A 20,221-nucleotide genomic window follows, 5' to 3' on the forward strand; every position below is an offset into this window, starting at 1 on the left:
CCAGGTATGGGTGGAATGGACACGAGAGCGAGGAACATGAATTCTGATAAAAACATTTTCTCTTGTCTTCATTTCTGTGCCTTAAGCAGCCTTGCTCCTTCCTGTCTTCTCTCTCTCTACAGAAGGAGGGGGATCGCGGGGGTGGGGTGGGGGTGCTGCCTCAGACAAAGATTTAAAACTGCTTTTACTTTTCTCTGTGGAAGGAGTGGGGGTCGCAGGGAGTGAGGGAGCTACCCTGAGCTGCTCTGCAATAGGAAACGGGTTGGAACCGCACATTCTTAGCGAGATAGAAGTTAGCACCTTAAACCACTAGCCAGGATATTAGGCCCAAGAATAGCTTGCTTATATGAAAAAACCCCAAAACCACATAGCTGGCACATGAAACTAGGACACTTTGCAAGATACCTATGATCTGGGGTGAAACACAGGTGACGCAACATTTAACTATGTAAGGGGCTGAGATCCAAATAACCAATCAATATTATCTGTTATGCATGCATTATTAGGGGAAGGGCAAAGATTGAATGCGACCACCCCTTGACTATAAAAATTGCTGTAAGATTCTCATTGAGGCCCTTTGGTTAGCTTTCAGACCAGGGTGCTTATATCTTGGCACCCAAATAAAAGCATAATTTTGTACCACACCTTGTGTCCAGTGACTTATCGGCTTCGACACCAAGCAAGTTTTGGGGACAACAGAACATACAGGCCAGAAGTATGGCCTCTTGCAAGGAAAGAGCAGAAGTCTTTTAGCCACTGCCTCCTGCTGCCGTTTTGTATTCTATGCCTTCTTCTACACAGGGAATCAGTCTCTTGCCTGCCTCAGCCCTTCCCATCCATCTGCCAAGAGGTCTGTCTGCAAATCCAAATTAGAAGAAATGAGATAATTGGTCATTGTAAACTTGATACAGGAATAGAAGTATTTTTTAATAATCTTTTAAATGGATGAGAAGTTCCGTATTCCAAGAGAAGGCAGCTATTTATCCCAATTTTCTTTTCAGATGCTCAGAATAAAGTGGAGAGCAAAAGCTAACTTTAATTATTTATTTTCTTATACATTCCCTCTTCCCAAAGCATGCTATTTTAAAATAGTTTAAAGCAACTATCTGGCCGCACCTTCACTGCTTGTCTGGGTGAAATTGATTCCCAGTGTTGGGTCATTTAAAGGTTTCCTTGATCTGTATTTAATTTACAGGTAATAAAACATTTTGCCGCAATTTTTCTGCCATTTTAGCCCAGCCGTTTCCTCCTAATTGCTTCATTAATTATGCTGCGGTTAATGCTGGACTCTAAAAATTGTGTGTCAGTGCAAATGCAAACTGTTACTTTGTGTGAACTGCACCTAAGTGATTTCCCTAGTCTCAAAAGCTAAGTAGGGTTGGGTTGGGCTAGCATTTGAATGGGAGACCACACATAGAAATCCAGGCTAGACAAGGAGTAAGTAAGCAACATATGCTAGAAAAAAAGCAATCATTTTTTTAAAGAAGACTAAATGGGGTTTTCCATAAAGTCAGTAAGAGTCAAGCTTAGCTGAAAGGAGACTTCATAGTTTTATGTAATTTTTTTAGAAATCTGCAGAGCTCTTTCTCCAACATCACTTGTGCAGTTTTCATCAGTGGCCAGCATCCTCCATTTCTGACCCACAGAAAAGGGAAGAGAGGAGGCATATGAGAGAAAAACCTCATTATTTCGCCCACTTCTACTCCACTTCTTCTGCAACCCTCAGCAGGTATGTTCCTTGTCAGTGTTCGGAGGCTGTTTGCTGTACATTATAGTTTTGGTCAGGGGTGTCAAACTCAATTGCATTGGGCTATGGTTGACCTCGGCAAACCGGGGAGGCGTGGCCAACTGGGTGGGGGTGTCCAGTTTGACGCCACTTTCCAAACTGCTGGCATGTTTCCTCTTCGCATTGGGTAGACCGGGCCGAATCTGTGCTGGCCCAAGTTTCTTCCTCATCCTTCAGAACATGAACTTTGATCTGCTGCAGATAATCTTCAACTTACAATCACAATTGAGCCCAAAATGGGTGTTGTTAGTGAAAAATATTGCTAAGTGAATATTTGCCCCATTTTACAATATTTGCCCCATTTTACATTTTTCTGCCGCGTGTATTAAGTTAACCACTGCGGCTGTTAATTAAGTAATGCAGTTGTTAAATGAATCTGGCTTCCCCATCAACTTTGCTTGTCAGAAGATTGCAAAAGAGGATCGCATGACCTCACTAGGACACTGCAACCGTCATAAATATGAACCAGTTGTTAAACATCTAAATGCAGATCACGTGATCATGGGGATGCTGCAGCGGTTGTGAGTGTGAAAAATGGTCATAAATCACTTTTTTCAGTACCGTTGTAACTTTGAATGGTCACTAAATGAATTGCTGTAAGTTGAGGACTACCTGTACTAGATGTAACCCTCCCTTTTTCCCCAAAACTTCAATTTGAGTGAAAGCAGTTCCTAGTAGAAGGTAGTTCTTCAAGATAAGAAATTCATTATAATCTCAGAGACAGACTCTGTTTACTTGAAGCGATTGCATGATTCCTTGTTGATTTGACAAATACAGGATTTCTTTTAAAAAATGTCCTATTTTGGTTTCCATAGTTATATGGCATTGATGTGGCCAGAATCTGACCTTGATTAGGGTCCCTGTCAGTGTTCCAACAAACCTTCATTCCAATCAGTAACTCCGAGACAAGCATAATCTCAAAAGTACCTTTATTAGAATAGCACCTGGCACACCTGTGGAATCTTGGAACTAAAGTTTCCCACAATGTCCCAACCTACAATCCATCCCCTTTTCTCCCATCATCACATCACATGGACTAATCACGATCTGTCCCAGTGTAAGATCCTTTTTCTCTGCTGCGCCACACTTAATCACCTTGAACTAAGAAAATAATTTTATTTTGTCTACTTAGAACTACTCTCAATTGAAATCACCCCCTCCCACTTTCTCAGGCTATGTGGCAGCACAGAATAAGGCTTCCAAACCTGACAATTTTTGCGGGAGGCTTGGGGTGGGTGGGTGAAGAAATTGGCCTCCTTCCCTTCTGCCATGAAATTATGATTATTTGGACAATAATATCTATTTGCATCATCTACGCCAGAAATGTCAAACTCAAGGCCTGTGGGCCAGATACAACCCGCGTGGTGCTTAGATCTGACCCACGGAGTTGCCCTGGAAACAGCGAGGGACCGGCCCACGGTGCCTCAGCCAGTGGAAACTTAGCTCAGGAGGGCTGCATGTGCCCCCTCCCTGAGCTCCATTTTTGCTGGCAGAGGGCTGCAGGAAGCTTTTGCGGACAAAAATGGAGCTCGAGGGAGCCACATCCACCCTTGTTCCCCTCCCGCAAGGTCAAATGCAACCCTGGTGCAGCCCTCAATGAAATCGAGTTTGACATTCCTGACCTTTTCTCCTGTAGGAGACAAGGATGTGAGGGGAATAATCCTCTATTTTTCGTTCCATGTTTTTAAGGAAGACATATGAGCTTATCTTTATATATGAGCATAGGTAAAACACATCTTTACATATGAGCAGTAGAGCTAAGACTCAGCTGGAACATCAACTAGGAGGAAATTCACAAGTGTGATTCACACACCAACTGTATCCTGATGAGATGGCCTGCTGACTGTTTCTGAAGGAACATGTCCTGCTAATAATGGAGCGTCCCTCTAGACAGCAGTTAAAGCCAGACTCAAATGGTTCAGTGGGAAAGTGGGGTTTTCCATAGGAAACTGCAATCTTGATTGGCATGGAGGCGGAGCCTGAAGGAGGTCCCACTGGCCTGCTGTAGGACCATTCCCCATTCATCTGACCACAAGCTCTGAGCCACCATGGCCATTTATGCTTGGGCTGATAGAGAATAGAAAAGCTCTCTGGCCATGTAATGGGTTAATGTGAGAATAACCTCGAGGAACAGGGGAAAAAGCCACAACCAAGATGACAGTCCAATAAAAGAAATCTGAGCCCAGAGCAGAAATGTAGTTTGAGAAAGCATCTCAGTCTTGACACTCCCAAGTTCTCTTGAAGATAAAGGAAGAACTGGTGGGGGAGGAAAGACGTTCAGACTTCCAGATTTTGTTAGTCTAACCCTATAATAAAAGTAGCTTTACTATATTCATATCTTTGCTTTTGTTCTCTGAGCTACCTGGAAGGCCTAACAAGAAACCAAAGTTTTCTTCTCTCTCTCTCTCCTCTTACAACCTCAGGAGGGGATTCCCATGAGGTTCTTATCCTACTAGTTGCTAGCACATAATAGTCTCTCGATTTTATCCCTCTACTCTTCCCCCTTCCCCAGTATCAAGCATAATCCTTTGGTGTCTTTCTAGTGATGTTCACTGTCAGGGGACAGTCCTGTCATGCAGTCAGGTTCTTAATGTCACTGCTAATCGCAAAGTATCCATATTGCCATTATGGATATCATCAACAACAACATCTTTTTTTTTTTAGAATCCTAAAATGGTTTTATGTGGAGATCTTTCTGCATTTTATCCCTACTATGACCTTGTGGAGCAGGTTGCCTTAATAGTGATGGTTCCCTCTTTGAGCTTCTGTGGTTGAGGTTAAATGGTTAAATGATCTCTCCATAATTGTTGAGCATTCCACTTTAGAAGCTTTGGATATTTCAAGCTCAATTTGTACTTGAAGTTACATTTTTCACAGAAGAACTATCTGCTTCCTGGTCATTTGAATTGATATGACCTCAGAAGATATTTGCGTGCAACTGTAGTTTGGATTTTGTAGGCTTGATAACCACAGGAAGGATTAATGGCTGTCTGCTTCATCATTTGACTTATATATTTGACTAGGCCTTAAGATTTCAGAAATGAATTTTGTGATTCAGAATTCTTATTTCAATGGCAGGTTGTCCACAGAAGGAGGTCAACAAAATGCAAGAAAGTGGGCATGACATTGCCATCAAAATTCTACCTTTTTTGTATTAAGGTGATATATAGCATATTGTTTATATTATAGTGAAATTTTAACTGCTATTGCGTAGCAGCAAAATAGCCCATAGTCAGGGATGGGATTGGGCCGGTTCAGGCAAACCGGATGTTAAATTTACATCTGGTTCGCCAAACCGGTAGTTGAACCGCCCGCCCCACCCGTCCTCTCCCAGGAGTCTCCACGTGGCCCATTTTGGATGCAGGTAAGTGCAGAGTCTATGCAGAGACTCTGGAAGGGCGAAAAACTGCCCTCCCAGAAGTTCCAGAGGTCTGGAAACCGGCCTGTTTCCAGCTTCCGGAGGCCCTTCAGAGCCCAGAGGAGGCCGTTTTGACTCTCCCAGAGGCCCGAAGGGAAGCCTCCGGACTCTGGGGAAGATGAAAAATGGCCCTCTCGGAAGTTCTGGTACGCCATGCCCACCATGGCCACGCCCACCTAGCAACTGGCCAGATAACTGGTTGTTGGGATTTTTGAATCCTACCCCTGCCCATAACAATATATATATTTAAATGTAGTCATGTGGTGATAAGGCATTTAGCACGTTAAGAACATATACTAAATCACTGTATCTCCATACTGTAAATACCATATGACAATTCAGATATGTTATTTCTTGTGACATGTTTTTCAGATAAACCTTTTTCTCAGTAGAGGGAGCCATTTTCAACAAGAAAGTTTTAAGATGGATATCTGATAACTTTTGGTGTTACTAATGACCTTGGGTAATACTCAACAGATTTAGTTTAGATAACAAATTATATGGGTTTTGGAAGGAATAGGATGATTCAGGAAGGGGATGTTCTTTTCAATCTAATTTGCAAGTCTTTGTTTCACTTTGTATTTCAATGAAGCTATTGGAAGGCATCAGATCTGAGCCATTAAAACCACAGGTGAACACCAGAGGGCAGTAACAACTTACTCATCTCAGGTTGACCTTTGCTGCCCTCCAATGGTGATGTAGCTATTGACAGGAGAGATCTGACAATCTTCCTGCATTTTAGTGAAGCCTAGGGGCATAACCAGGCATTACAATTGGAGTAACCTTTGCTTTAAGTTTCCAAGTATGTGAGGGATTGTCCCTGCATTTGGTGTTAGGTCATCCTTTGCATATCTTGGTTTTATAGCTGGAGGAAAAAGAAAGAAAGATAATCAGGAGCAAGAGGAACAAAACTGGCTGAAGTGAAATATATAGCCAAATATTTAGATAGGTGTGTCGACTTGTGTAACTATGACATTGGGCATTGCTATAAGTTTATAGCTGAGTTCTGTAGCAAGTAGCCTTGGCTTGTCTGATAAGCTAAGCAGGATCTTTGGAAATAAATATTAATAAATATCTTCAGCACAGCACCACTGCATACCATGCCAACAGTGGCATACCTCAGGGTAAGATGATCAAAATTTGCAAGGTGGTAGATACATTTTCATGAATTTCGGCCTATTCCTGTGTGTATCCTTCCTATTCTTTTTCGAGTTCATAGTCTCTGCAGGATTCATGGCTTTGCACTGTAACTATACACAGTCACTTCTTTCATACACGCACACAAATCCTTGAGCATGTACAATTAATGCAAAACTTACATTGTCTCATTACTACACTGTCAGTGAATTCCCCCTGTAGATGCCCAGGCTTCTCATAATTAAGAAAAATAAATAGACTTATTTTAAACAAGTTGTGATATATACACACACACATAATACCATTCAATACATGGAATGCTCAGTTCGGACTGGGTGCTAATTGTATGTCTGACTCAGATCATACAAATAAATAATTCCAAACCTACCCAGTTCTTAAGTGATTAGGCTTTGCCCATATCTACTGCAATTCAGCGCTGCTGTTGGGGTTCTAAAACAGGTTCTAAAAATATTTATAAAGAATCCTTGTCTAAGGACAGTGCTGATTTTTCCTATGCAAAAATTGCAAGCCTTCCCCCCACCCCCAAACAATCACTGTTTCCACAGTACTGTGAGTATTTTCACTGTTTGTGTGAACAAGCATGATAATATCCTCTGAATCCATTTAAAAATTGAGCCCGGTTTTGATGCATTCATGTTCATTATTTTTGGTTTTAAAAAAGAGGAGGAAATTAAGGGAAAGAAGCTGTGTTGGAAAAGTTAGCTGAAAGACAATATAATTCTGCCCAGTATGCTAGTTTGGGATACTGGGATTTGAAGTTCACACATGTTAAAATTGGCCAGTGTTTGAGAAATACTGTTTTGTTGACTTCATCTCCACATCTATGCAGTTTTATTGGGAACAGTATACAAGCAGTTTGGTTTTGCCTTCTTCCTGGTTGTTCCTTTAACTTCCCAGTCTAATTATTCAGACCTGGAATTTCTGATAGTTGCCCCTCCAAGTAGAAACCACAGTACATCCTGCTTAGCCTCTGCTAAATCAGTATCAGTGACCTGGGGTAAATTACGAACTGTGTCGAAATATCTTATTTTTTATTTTTAAAAAAGCAAGCCAGAGGAAGTCCAGGGTGCCATCTGTGACGGAGAGAAATAAGCCTGCTCATATTCCCTTTGAAAGCCATGGGGAATATTAAGAGTCAGCACCAAGAATAAGTCAGAACCCGAGGAAAGAAAAGAAGCTTAAATGACATCAAAGGACAGCTTAAGATAGGAGGGAGCCCCTCCAGGTGAAGGATTCTGTTCTTCACATGAGGCTGAACTGTAATTAGAAGCCCTGGGTGATTCAGGAAGATGGGATTAGATGTGGGCCGAGGATATTTACTCCAAAGCTACTACCCGTTGGATCTTCACTTAGCAGCTCTCCAGAGCCTTGACCTGGAGGATCTGCTGTACTTTACAACATTTAAAAGAGCTCTGAATTAAAATTAAGGACAACTGTGGAAAAATCTGCAGAGCTTTGAGTTTTACAGAATCTTTAATGACAGAAAGAAGGCAGCCTTGGTTCTTGGCTGAGATAAGAACATGGCCATGAGAAATATCTCATTGATCCTTCATCCTCATAAACAGGATTAGATTGTTTAGAAGAGGGGTTGGCAACCTGCGGCTCTGGAGCCGCATGTGGCTCTTTCATCCCTCTGCTGCGGCTCCCTGTCACAGTTGGCTCCACAGTTGATAGGGCTTTTGGTTAGGACTGGTAGAGGAAAACGGACGCCATGCTAGGAGGAGGAAACTGGACTTCCGGTCAGCTCCAGAATTGAACCGGGGTAGGGGGCTTCTGGTTAGGACCTTTTGGGCTCTTTGAGTTTCAGGTTGCCGACCTCTGAAGACTGTATGGCAGTAGGTGAAAATGACCTAAGCAAAAATCTGCCAGATTAGGAGCCTGGATTTTGTTCACACAAGATTGGGCAATCTGTATTCAACGGATGAAATGTGCCCCCTGACATTTCAGCCATTCAAGTTCATATTTCCAGCCCTTGCAAACGAAGATGAAACACAATTTGAGTATTTATGTCCCACAGGGGTTTGGGCTAGATGACCTTCAAAACCCCTTCTGATCTAGGATTTCTTCCTATGCAAAAATACTTGAGGTAATTTTTAGGCAGAAATGGGAAGTGATTAGGTACATCCAGGGTATTAATGCCTCTATTTCTTTTTTAAAAGTGAGGAAGAACAGTCTAAAATATCATTCCTGTCTCTTCTCACTGATCTCATCGTAGAAGCTAAAAACCATGGCCATGCCTCTTCCCCAAAATGCAACCTCCCACTAGATGACTAATTTGTCTTCGTGCTTTCTTGTTCATACAGATTTGATTTTTTTAAAAAATAGAGTAAATCTTGTTTCAATCTGATTATGTAAATCTATTGTTGCTGCGTTTAATAACTACAGCAGATATCAAGTCAGTTCCTTCCCCCTCAACCATTGAATATTTCTGCTCGCTTTTTCTCAAGAACTTAGTTGTGTCTTTGGTTAAACACAAGAATCCTAACTAGTAGACTCTATAAAATTAGACAGACAACAACAAATAGATTCAAATAATAGAATAGAACAGAATTCTTTATTGGCCAAGTGTGGTTGGACACACTTGTCTTGGTGCAAATATTTGATAAAAAATTTGACAGGTAGGATTTAAATTTATTAATTACCAATTAATCCATTTATCAACAGCTGAAGACCATTTTTATGTCATTCTTATTATGTGTTTTCCTCCATTTACATTTCCTTAATCATAATTTTGTTAGGGCTCAAGGTCCTTATTCTATAAAGGAAGCTAGTTTTATTATCAGGCATTAATTTATGGTTGCAATTACATGTCACCTTTGGTCTTAAGATACAGAACCTTTTGTTGCCCTCTTGCCAAAAACCCAGCAAAAGACAGAAAGTCAAGAGAAAAAGCGTGGCCTCTGTTTTTTCATCCAAGTTCAACATTGCCACCACAATGTTTTTTAAAGATGCAAAAATGAGCTTGAAATGAGATACTGAGTCATTCCTGGAGGAAAGTCTGACTTGCTGGACTTGAAATGAGAAAGTATTTATTGTGAGATAGATGAACGTTGAATCTCGGTACTGAATGTAGAGAAGAACATTTTCTGAATGAAATTTTCAGTGGCTGGGATGCGTTTTCAGGCAAACTGTTCGAGTAGACAAGGGACATAGAATAAAAGGAGAGAGAAACTCCTTGGAAATGTCAGAAAGGAAGTAACCAATGCAAATGAGAAACAGTTCCCTTTAATGGTGCTCTGGAACAGGAGTCTTCAAATTTGTCAGCTTTAAGACTTGTGGACTTCAACTCCCAGAATTCTTCCTCCAGTCATGTTAGCTCAGGAATTCTGGGAGTTGAAGTCCACAAGTCTTAAAACTTGCTAAGTTTGAAGACCCTTGCTCTAGAAGGACCCATAATTGGATCGTCTCCATCTGGTTCTCCACCTCTTTTCCATATGGTAGATGGTTTTGAAAAACTAAGCAGGAGATAGACCAGGAAATCTCCAGATTGTAGGCTAAATGGAGAAGTGGTGTTTGTCCATCTTAATCACCAGACATCATGCTAACTTCGGCTTACTATACTCGCCACTTTGCTTTCTTTCTCTTAGGCAAATTGCATTATCCAATCTTTTACTGCATCAATGGGTCAAAGTGAAGGATAGCATCAAAGAGAATTTCCTGGTTGGGTAGGAAGAGAGTCAGGTTACGGCTGTTTTAATATAAGGCATTTGAATTGGCCCTTCACTTTAGGAAAGTTTTGATAGTAGAGGAGAAGGAGTTGCCTTAGGACATTTTGGTCAACCAAGAAGATGGTTTTTCTTTGCCATTTCTCCAAAACTTAACTCATAAACTCATGAAATGTAACAGTTAAAAGGAACCTCTGAGATTTAATGTTTGTTTGTTTGTTTGATGTGCCACCTGATTCCCAATGATTCTGGATGGCTCACAACAACTAAAACAAGATAAAATATAACTACATTACATCACATACTTACAATACAATTACACTATTTAACATATTAAGTACAAGTAACAAATAAATGATGGTAAAAACAACAAACTGGATAGAAACAAAGCAAAGGGACTTCGCCTTCCCTGGCCAAAAGCCTGCCTGAGATCATCTAGTCTACGATAGTCTATAGCAGGGGTCCCCAAACTTGGCAACTTTAATTGCCAAGCTGGAGAATTCTGGGAGTTGAAGTCCACAAGTCTTAAAGTTGCCAAGTTTGGGGACCCCCAGTTATAGTAAGGGTGTCAAACTTGTGTCATCACGGCGGTTGCACATGACGTATTGTGACTTTTTTCGCCTTCGCTAAACCGGGCATGGCTATGGCCCGGGATGAAATTCAAAAATTGTCCTTACTGGCTCTGTGGGCATGGCTTGGTATACATGGTATAATAGTAACAGCAACCAGGGGTGATTTTTTACCGATTCAAATCATCCCTACCACATCTCCTGAGGTGGGCTGAGGTGGTTGAATTTCACCCCTGGACTGTGGCCAGCGCATGACACCTCCGGCTCGCAGGCTACAAGATTGACAGCCCTGGTCTATAACCACAGCAGTTTTGACAAATGGCCATCTGGCCTCTCCAATATTCTGCTTCCGGAAGGAGCTCTTCTGTTATTGGACAGCTCTTCCAACCAAAAAGTCACAGCTCAGATTGTGTAAAAACGAACAAGAGGGTAAGGGGGAATTCTCAGCCATTTAAGAAATACCCTTAGGCTGGTTTGCGGATTGTGACTAGTGTCCCCAACAACTGGCTGTCCTCTCTTACTAACATGTAGACCCATGTATGCTGATCTTTCCCACTGAACAAAGCAGCAATTTCTGAAGGAATTCAGTCCTTCTTCACTGAAGTAATGGTAGCACCTGAAGCTAGAGAAAACATAGGATATCCTTTGGATTTTCTGGAAAGCAAACAGTCTCCGTTGTGATCTGCAGAGTACCAGGTCTGCCTCTGAAATTGTGCCAGGGTAGGGTTGTACCTGGAGGCGTGCATATGGAAGTGTTGCAGTGGTGGGATTCAAAAACGTTTACTACTGGTTCTGTGGGTGTGGCTTGGTGGGCATGGTAGGGGAAGGGTACTGTAAAATCTCCATTCCTTCCCTACCCCACTAGCCTGCTTTCCATCTCCGTTCTCCTGTGCAGGGCAACCAAACCAATCAGCTGGGACTCAGGAGGCAGAGAATAGATGGGGGCGGCACCTGTCAGAGATGGTATTTGCTGGTTCTCCGAACTACTCAAAATTTCTGCTACCGGTTCTCCAAAATTGGTCAGAACCTGCTGAATACCTCTGAAGTGTTGGCTGTTCTTTTTCAGCATGGACATTTTGTTTGATCCTGAAACTCCTGTTGCTTTTTTGTGGTGCCTTATCAAATGGCTGCTCATATTCAATAATTCTGCTGGTTAAGAACTTTATGTCCATTCTACAGAAACATTATAGAGTAGGCCCTGCGTGTTTCTTGGTCCTCTGCCTTCCTGTTTAAATGAAAGTCGAAAGTTTCAGAAACTGGGATTCCTGCTGCATCCTTTATTTCCAGTTTTGCATACCAAAGAAAGTGAATGCTTAGAAAATGCCTGGAATTCGGAGTCAGATGATAATTATGCGCAGCGCACCTTTTGTGATTTAAATGCTCCGGCTTGCAAGTGTGTCCCTTGACCTATTTAGAGGTGACCCTTACTGTAAATCTGCATCCCAGCTTAGGAAGCCTGGAGGAGGGAAAGCCCCTTGGGTCATAGGACATCTTCCGAATAGCTTTGCAAAAAACAAAAAAAAAAACGAGGTCTCTGTCTCTTTAAACAGGTGAGTTAAAGATGAGGCTTGTTCACCCTTTCAGCTCAGGCATCTATCTAGCAGCTGAGTTGTTCTTTGCTCCAATGGAAAAAAATGGAAACCCCGTGTGTTGTAATGTGGCAAAGTTTCAGCGGTTGTGAAACTTTGCTGTGAAATTTCCATACGTCATATTTTGTGGGTAGCTCCCCCCACCCTTGCCCTGCGCACACACATAGCAGCTTGATCTCCTGTTACAAAAGGAGGAGGAGGAGGAGCCATCTGTGCATTCAGCGAAAACAATGTTTACTATGGCAGGTGGAACATTTGGGCTGAATGAATCTCCATCTGTTGAGGGCCAGGAGAGAGAGAAACGTGGTGATTCCTTGGCCGGGACGAGAAGGGCCTTTGAAGAAAGGAGCACCAACCTATTGCAATGATTAACCGGGCTGTGGAATGTCAGAATTGCTCTGAGGAAAGAATTTTGACTTCTTGCTGGCCGAGGACTGTTCTGTAGAGACTGGTTCTCTTTTCTTTGTTTTGTTTTTCTTTCCTGTTGGTTTTCCTTTTTCTTTCTTTTTTTTTTTTTTAAGTTTCGCTTTTGAACAGCAGACGGAGAAGTTGCCCCCGTTGGCTCAGCTGCGTGTGTCTGTGTGTGGTAAAGAGGATGGGGTTTCTCTAGCCACCGCGCACAATACCACCATTGATCATGAGGACTCTTCGCAGGTTGAAGTTCATGAGTTCGCCCAGCCTCAGCGATCTGGGCAAGAGAGAGGCAGCTGCCTTGGACGAGCGGGGGACTCAGCACCAGCGGGCCTGCTCCAATGCCACCTGGAACAGGTAAGGGCTCGGCCTTCGTCTTCACCCTCTCCCCTCCCCTCCCCTCCCCAGGAATTTCCCCAGCAGGGCCCTCTCAAGAAACAATTGCCACCCAACTGGTGGCTTTTGCTTCGGGTTGATCGATTTCCTTCTTTTCTCCCAAATCTTCAGCCTTTGGGGCTGAATCTCCTTTGGGGGAGGTTGGGGTATATATATTTTTTTAAAGGCATGCCAGGATATCCACCCCTTTCTGCATTCCATTGGTCTTTGAGGATACCTGGCTTTTTGGAAGCAAAGGAGTAAGAAAACGGCTTGCATTTTGGAATGAGGAAAAATAGCAGGTCTCTTGGCGATCATCAGTAGGGCGAACAAATTCAACATTTTCGATCTCTCCAAAGTGTTTCGAAGCGACACTTTGCCTGTGACACTTTTTCCAGAATTCCTTGCTTTGTTTGCTGAAGCTCTTTTGGGAGACCGGATCAAAGTGTTGCACAGCACTATTAAGTACCCGGGTAGCTAGAAAGCAAAAGTAGTAACTGGGAAGAAATTTTATGGAAAGAGTTGTGCTTCCCGCCCCACCTCCACCCCCTTCTCTTTCCTCATGCTGTAATTAAGACTTGCTTATTGCCAGAGATAGCTCTGAGGTGGGAGGTCAAATCACTGAAGAAAATAGCATGACTGTGCAGCAAAGCCTTGGCTTTTTTGAAATGCACATGTTGAAAAGGGGCAGAACCTGACCATTATTTTACTTTGATGCCCAAACCAGAGACACTCTTGGTTATTTCTGAGACATCAAAGCCTGCTATGACTCTTTCTTATCTTATTATCCTTTCTTGGTCTAGTTTACTTATCCCTTAGTTTTTGACTTTTTTATTATTTCAGAATCGGAGGTAGAATCTGTCTTGTATGTACTATTAAAAATGTCCATTGTATACCCCATGGGGATCAAGTTTAATACTTCCAATTTTTAATAATTCTAATGATCATTGGTCACTCTTCAGAAGCCAAAGAAGGTTGCAGAATTCTTATCAGTCAATAGCTATTAGGATTGTCTGGTTCTTCCCTTCATATTATGAATTGTTAGCTGCTCATGGCTTTAGGATTTTCTCACAAGTTTAAAGTTTTCTTTGTACAGTTAGTGTATCGCATGCTGGCCTTTTACTGGGTTTGATTTCGTATCATAAATAATTTTTGAAACAGTTGACATTTGAATGTTTTGTTGTTCTTGTTCTTTTCTCAATATTACCTAATTTGTACGTTTCACCAAGCCATGTTTTGATTTGATTAATCTGGGCGTAGCATGTTCTGTGAATACAGAACCTGTGGTTTGAAATTTGGGTATTTTGGCACAGTCTATATACTGCGATGGTGAAGTATTCTATGAAATGTGGCTAAATGAAGTAAGGCTAAAGGCCAGGGCCCCAACGTAGTAGCTCTTTGAGGCATTTAGTTTGATGTTTATGGGGCGCTCTACCATATCCATGTCTTTGGTTGGCCATAAGGGAAAGTGACCACAGGGGCACTTTAACATTGTAATTTTGAAACAGTGTTATATATAATTTTGGTTTGTCTGTCATAACTCTGAACATTCATTAAGTGACTTGTCATATCTTGTTGATTACCTGTAGTGTTTGTTTTAAAAAACTAGACAGGTTTCTTTTCTGCATTAAGCATTACTGTGAGCATCTACAGAGAACTTAAAATTCTCATATAGCCAGATTGAAAAAGACTCTGAAAATCAGGCCAATCCAGGATCTAATCAAAGATCATAAGTTTCCTCCAGAAAATGAGATTTGCACATTGTTGGCTGCAAGCTAAGTTACAAGGAATCAGGGAATAATTCTGAAGGAAACTCTCCTAAAGGAAGATGAATTAGATTTTATGATTCACCAAGATTAAGGGTAAATCATTTTCTTTTCATCCTCTGACTGAAAGAACTGAAATTCCTTTTAAGGAATCCACAGAGCTCTTGGCCAATGGGCATCCTGCCTGGGAATTCTGGGAGTAGACGTCCACATATCTTGTGGTTGTTGAGGTTCAGAGACACTGTTTTGGAATGTTACTTTTGAACTGAGATTTTAAAAGGCTTCCAAGAGCTAAGTAAAATCCATTGAAAAGCTCCATTGAATTGCATAGAAATGATCATGGCTGAGGAATTTTATTCAACACTCAGTTGACTTTCTCACAGTCTGTTGCCAGTGTTCTGCAGGCTCTCCTTCTGGATGTTTCTTCCCACCATTTTGTGAAGAAACGGAGAGCCAGTTTGGCCTCGTGGTAAAGGCACCAGGCTAGAAAGTGGGAGATCATGAGTTCAAGTCCCACGTTAATCTCGAGAACCAGCTGGTGACTTTGAAATGTCTTTGTCTCTTAGCCCAATTCAGCTTGCAGGGTTGTTGTTATGGTGAAAATAGGAAGGAGGAAGATGTGTTGGATATGTTCGCCACCTTGAGTTATTTACAAAAATAATAAAGGAAAGAAAGAAAGAGCAACCATATCCATCTAGAAAGTCCACTTTCCAAAGGTCATCAAAGAAAAAAAAATCAAGTTATATCATTTTTTCAATAAGCATTATGAATACCTAGGCCATATTTGACTGCAACAAAACTATGTGTACTTAGAACTGTTAATCTTTTTATGAGGTTGAACCACATAACTTAAGTCTTTCTTTCATTGTCCATATTGTGCATTTCTTCCAACAAACATATGTTTGTTTCAGTAAGCCTCTTAAATAAGGACTTATTTGCATGATGCAAGATCTTAATCTGTATCTAGGTGAACATACTTGCTTAGGAAATCTTAAATTTTACCCTATGCCATTTATCCTTTGTTTTTGACAGAAAATTGTTTGGCAGCATTCGTAAGTAGGTGATAATTCCCTCCATGTTATGACAGTTGTTGTGCCCAAAGGTGTGGCTTCAAATCTTCCCCATAATTTTGAGAGAGTAAGCCACTCAGCCTATGAGTCCATCATACTGTACATTGGAGGGCTATAAAAGAAACTATAAACATTATTGGCTTTTAATGTTCGATTTATGAATGTGAAAGTTCTTCGCCATTCAGTACTTAAAGCAAACATGTTTCAATCTCGTCATCACAAAACACATAGCTTTTTTTTTTTTTTACAATTCTATGAATTGTTGCCAAATTCTTTTTTGAACATTTGTCCTTCTCTGAAGTTTCATTTGTGCAGTAAAGAGAAGTTTCATTTCATTATGTAAAGGTTCACCGTAGCATAAGTCATAACATAATAAACCTGTTCATATTTAAGATGCCACATCACTCAGTAAAGTAATATATCTTTGCTATTTAGCTCTTCCAAACATTGTACTTCTGCAGTAATATTGGTTATTTTATAATGAGGTTTTATGATGGCCTCACAAAGATTGTATGTGATGCTGAATAATAGAAAGCTTGTTATTAAATATTAATGTGATTGGGAAACCTATAATCCTTCATGAATTATTATTCTCATTAACATTAAACCAATCAAGTTTATAGTTTCTTTTATAGATCTCCTTAATATGGCGAATTGTCAACTTATGGAAGACGTAGCCCGGCTTCATATGAAGAGTTAGGTTACAGTATTTGCTGGGAAGATGATGAAATTATGATTAAGCCAACCAAGAATAAGCACTTGCATTTACATAAATTACACAATTTAAGACTTTTTTCTTCTTCTTCCATTGGAGCTTTACCTCAGAAGGAGTTTGGTAACATCCTTTCCGACTATGACTTTTAATAAAATGTGTTAGATCACGGGTGTCAAACTCAAGGCCTGCGGGCCAAATCAGGCCCTCAGGGTTCTTAAATCTAGTCCATGGGGCCGGCCTGGAAATAGTAAAGGACCGGCCCGTGGTGCCTCTGGTAGCCAAAATGGGGCATGGTGGTGGTGGTGGGGGTTAGCCTGTTTTCAGCCTGGATGGCCTCCTGAAGCACTCTGCTGGCCAAAATGGGGCATGGGGGGGGCCACATGCAGCACCCCCACGGCCCATTTTGGCCAGCAGAGTGCTTCAGGAGGCGTCCATCCTGTCACTCCCCCCCACCCAGTCCGGTCCATGGAGAAGTACCGTGCTGATCCGACCCTCGAAGAAATCCAGTTTCACACCCTATGTTAGATGAACAAGGTCTTGACAAACTTCTGATCTTTTGTCACCTCCTGTTCATTTGAGCTTGGTTTTAATGAAGGCAAGCAAGGAATTCTTGGCGGATTCATCTTTTAAATTGCATGTAGCTGTACTGAGATTTGAGTTCTGTACAAATGCTTTCCTGGCTAATTTTAGTGCTTATGCCTGGGCGTGGTGGGCATGCCACTGCCAGTTGTGTGGGAGAGAGTGAGTTAACATGCCTTTGAAGTAGTAGAAAGTGAATTGAAAGTCATTCTGTGTGAGGCTGATCACAGAAGGCCTGTTGGAAAACAGGTAGCCAGAATTATACATTTCCACAAACATAAGCCTTGTTCTTGAAGATGGCCTAAAATTGTGTCTGGAGGTTGTAACCTTTAAGAACCACAAGTCTGGATGTTTGTCTTTACCTCCTTCTACATCCATCAAAACAGCTCTTAATACAGGGATCTCCAAACTTGGCAACTTTGAGACTTGTGGACTTCAACTACCAGACAAAAGGATTAGACTTCAGCATGGTTTCTGAATATCTCTGTCCATGACTTGGGGCTGAACCTGGCTAATGGTTAAATTAGAGACCACCAGAAAATTCTCAAAAGCAGATGGTAGTAAATAATCTCTTATCACTTTGCCAAGAAAACATGGCCATGCCACTGAGCCCAGTTCAAGGGTGCCTTTAGCTTTTTCTAATACCAGGAACCCCTTCCATTTTCTGCCATTTACAAGAAGAATATATTGTATTCAGTTTTCAGTTTCACTTGAAATTTCCTTTACGTTTGTGAGAAGTGCACAGGTGAAGCATAACTGTATTGTGACCCATAAGATTATCTGTGAACACAAATTAATGTTTAAAAATCTTGTTTAAAGATATAGGTCCCACAGAATCATCTGAAAAGTACCCGGATGTGGGTTTAACATCCTGGAGAGAAGAATTTTTTGAGCTCCAAATCAGAGTTCTTTGGATTACTTTCACAACCATTGAGCACTGAAAAAGGCACCTGCGGTCTAAATGGTTCAACCATGGTTTCCTGTTACCAGGAAGTCATTAAAACGATTGTTCTCAGACGGACTGAAAAAGGATAGCTGAATTTTTATCACGTCACCAAATTGCAGTATTTCAAATTGGGAGCAAGAGAACATGGAAGCTATTATATTGAAGCAAGACTAAACCGATATACTGTACATCTATAATATACAATATTTTACACTTGTGGTTATTCTAAAACAGGGGTCTTCAAAATTGACAGCTTTAAGACTTGTGGACTTCAACTCCCAGAATTCCTCCTCCAGCCATGTTAGCTCAGGAATCCTGGGAGTTGAAGTCCACAAGTCTTAAACTTTCCAAGTTTGAAGTCCATTGTTCTAAAACCCTGCCTTTTCCATGGTTGTGAGGGGGTTGTCATAATTGGCTTTTGATTTTGGCTTGACTAATCTTTAGTTGTGACAATATGGAACTCGTACCCAAGTCTATCAAGTTCCCCTCAGTTCACTTTTCTCCAGGATAAATATGCACAAATTCCCCTCTCCTCATACATGAATCTTGGTCACTCTTAAAGTCATCAAGAGACTTGAAGGCTACATAGTTGAAGGGAAAGGTGATGACATCCAAGAAACCAGATGGAAAGACAGCTTGGGGCCCCAAAGATCTTCTTCAACCCAGACCCCGCTTGGTGTCTTCCCAATGTGTTAGGACTCCTCAAATTATGGGAAGAGTTGGGGATTGATATGTAAAGGCCCTCTGATCTTGTTTTTCCATTTTTATCATTGGAGCATGCCATCTCCATCTCTCTATTTCCCTGCTTCTTTCTTTGCTGCTCAGTTTTGCAAAGTAATCCTACCCAGCAGCCAGCAGAATTCCAAACCGGGATGGTTGGGGAATAAGGCCAGAAGTAAGCCCCATCCCTGTCTTAACACAAATTCTCACTTCAGTGCTTTGAAACTGAAGCAACAAAGCTCCATTAAGCAACCGAAGACAATGCAAAGGAAGAAAAAGGAATAACTTATTCTAACGAAACCAGAAGGTAAAATCTGAGTTTTGCTCACTGAGTTGTGCAGTTAGTTTGGTTTTCCTGTATTGTGGCATCCCCATGGTCACATGACCAGAATCTATGTCCGTGATGGCGAACCTATGGCACGCACGCCGGAAGTGTCACGCAGACCCATCTCTCTGGGCACACCAGCCGTCGCCCATTGCTCTTCCAGGTTCTGGGTCGTGCATGCATGCCAGCCAGCTAGTCTTCTCACACATTGGAGTGCTGGAAACCAGAAGCTCAGCTCCCCGGTGTGCACACATGTGTGCCAGCCAGCTGGTCTGTGTGCATGCATGCATGCCAGAAACCAGAAAACCAGGTGGCCATCACGCATGCACATGCCAGCAACTGGAAGCTCAGTTCCCCCATGCGTGCATATGCACTGGCCACCACCTGGTCTTCCGGTTTCTGGCGGTTCCCAGTGCGCTCACCGGGGAGCTGCTGTTCCGGTTTCTGGTGCTCCTCCACGCACATGGAGGTGCCGAAAAGGTTTGCCAATACTGATCTAGGTGCTTGGCAACACGCATGTATTTATGACAATTGCAGTGTTTCAGGGTCACATGATCACCTTTTGCGACCTTCTGGAACTTCTAATGTCTAAAGTCAATGAGGAAAGCTGGATTTTCTTAATGACTACATGATTCACTTAACGACCACAGCCAAAAAAGGTAGTAAATTGGTGTGACTCACTTAATGACTGCATTACCTAGTGATGGACATTCCAGCCCCAATTATGGTTGCAAGTCAAGGACTAAATCCGATAGGAAATGGAGGAATTTCTAGAAAATTGCATTGGGCAGGGAGGATGGTCACCAGGACTGTTTCAAGTAAAAAACCTTTTCAGGACCCTAAGAAAATTGGAAGCTGTTGAAAATATGCTAGTTTTAAAGGCAGGAAAAGGGATTTTTTTGAGAATTGGGGGCCACAGCTAGTTCAGTTAAAGCAGGGCTCCCCAAACTTGGCAAGTTTAAGACTTGTGGACTTTGACTCCCAGAATTTTCCAGCCAGCTTGCCAAGTTTGGAGACCTCTGAATTAAAGTATCATACGGGAGATTCCAAGAAAGAGAAGGTGTGGAGCTGGTTGTTTTGCCCTGTTTGAGAAAAAAAGCGGTATTATCAAGGGAACCGAAGCACCTTA

General features: G+C 41.8%; 1 protein-coding gene across 3 annotated transcripts in view; it reads left to right on the top strand.

Moving 5' to 3' along the window:
- PRR5 (proline rich 5) overlaps nucleotides 1–20,221 on the top strand; it is an 81,657-nt gene that overhangs the window by 26,300 nt on the left and 35,136 nt on the right. Inside the window, exon 2 of one of the 3 annotated variants that reach the window (XM_087934194.1) lies at nucleotides 12,707–12,953. The exons of 1 other annotated variant lie outside the window; for it this stretch is intronic. In XM_087934194.1, coding sequence (XP_087790320.1) covers nucleotides 12,823–12,953 — 131 coding nt within the window. In that variant the 5' untranslated portion in view covers nucleotides 12,707–12,822. The remainder of the gene's footprint in view (nucleotides 1–12,706; nucleotides 12,954–20,221) is intronic. One more of the 3 variants, XM_087934195.1, reaches the window with a different exon arrangement.

The sequence above is a fragment of the Pseudonaja textilis genome, chromosome 5 (genome assembly GCF_049901715.1).
Source record: "Pseudonaja textilis isolate UNSWEBS1 chromosome 5, rPseTex1.2, whole genome shotgun sequence".
Classification (NCBI taxonomy): Eukaryota; Metazoa; Chordata; class Lepidosauria; order Squamata; family Elapidae; genus Pseudonaja; species Pseudonaja textilis.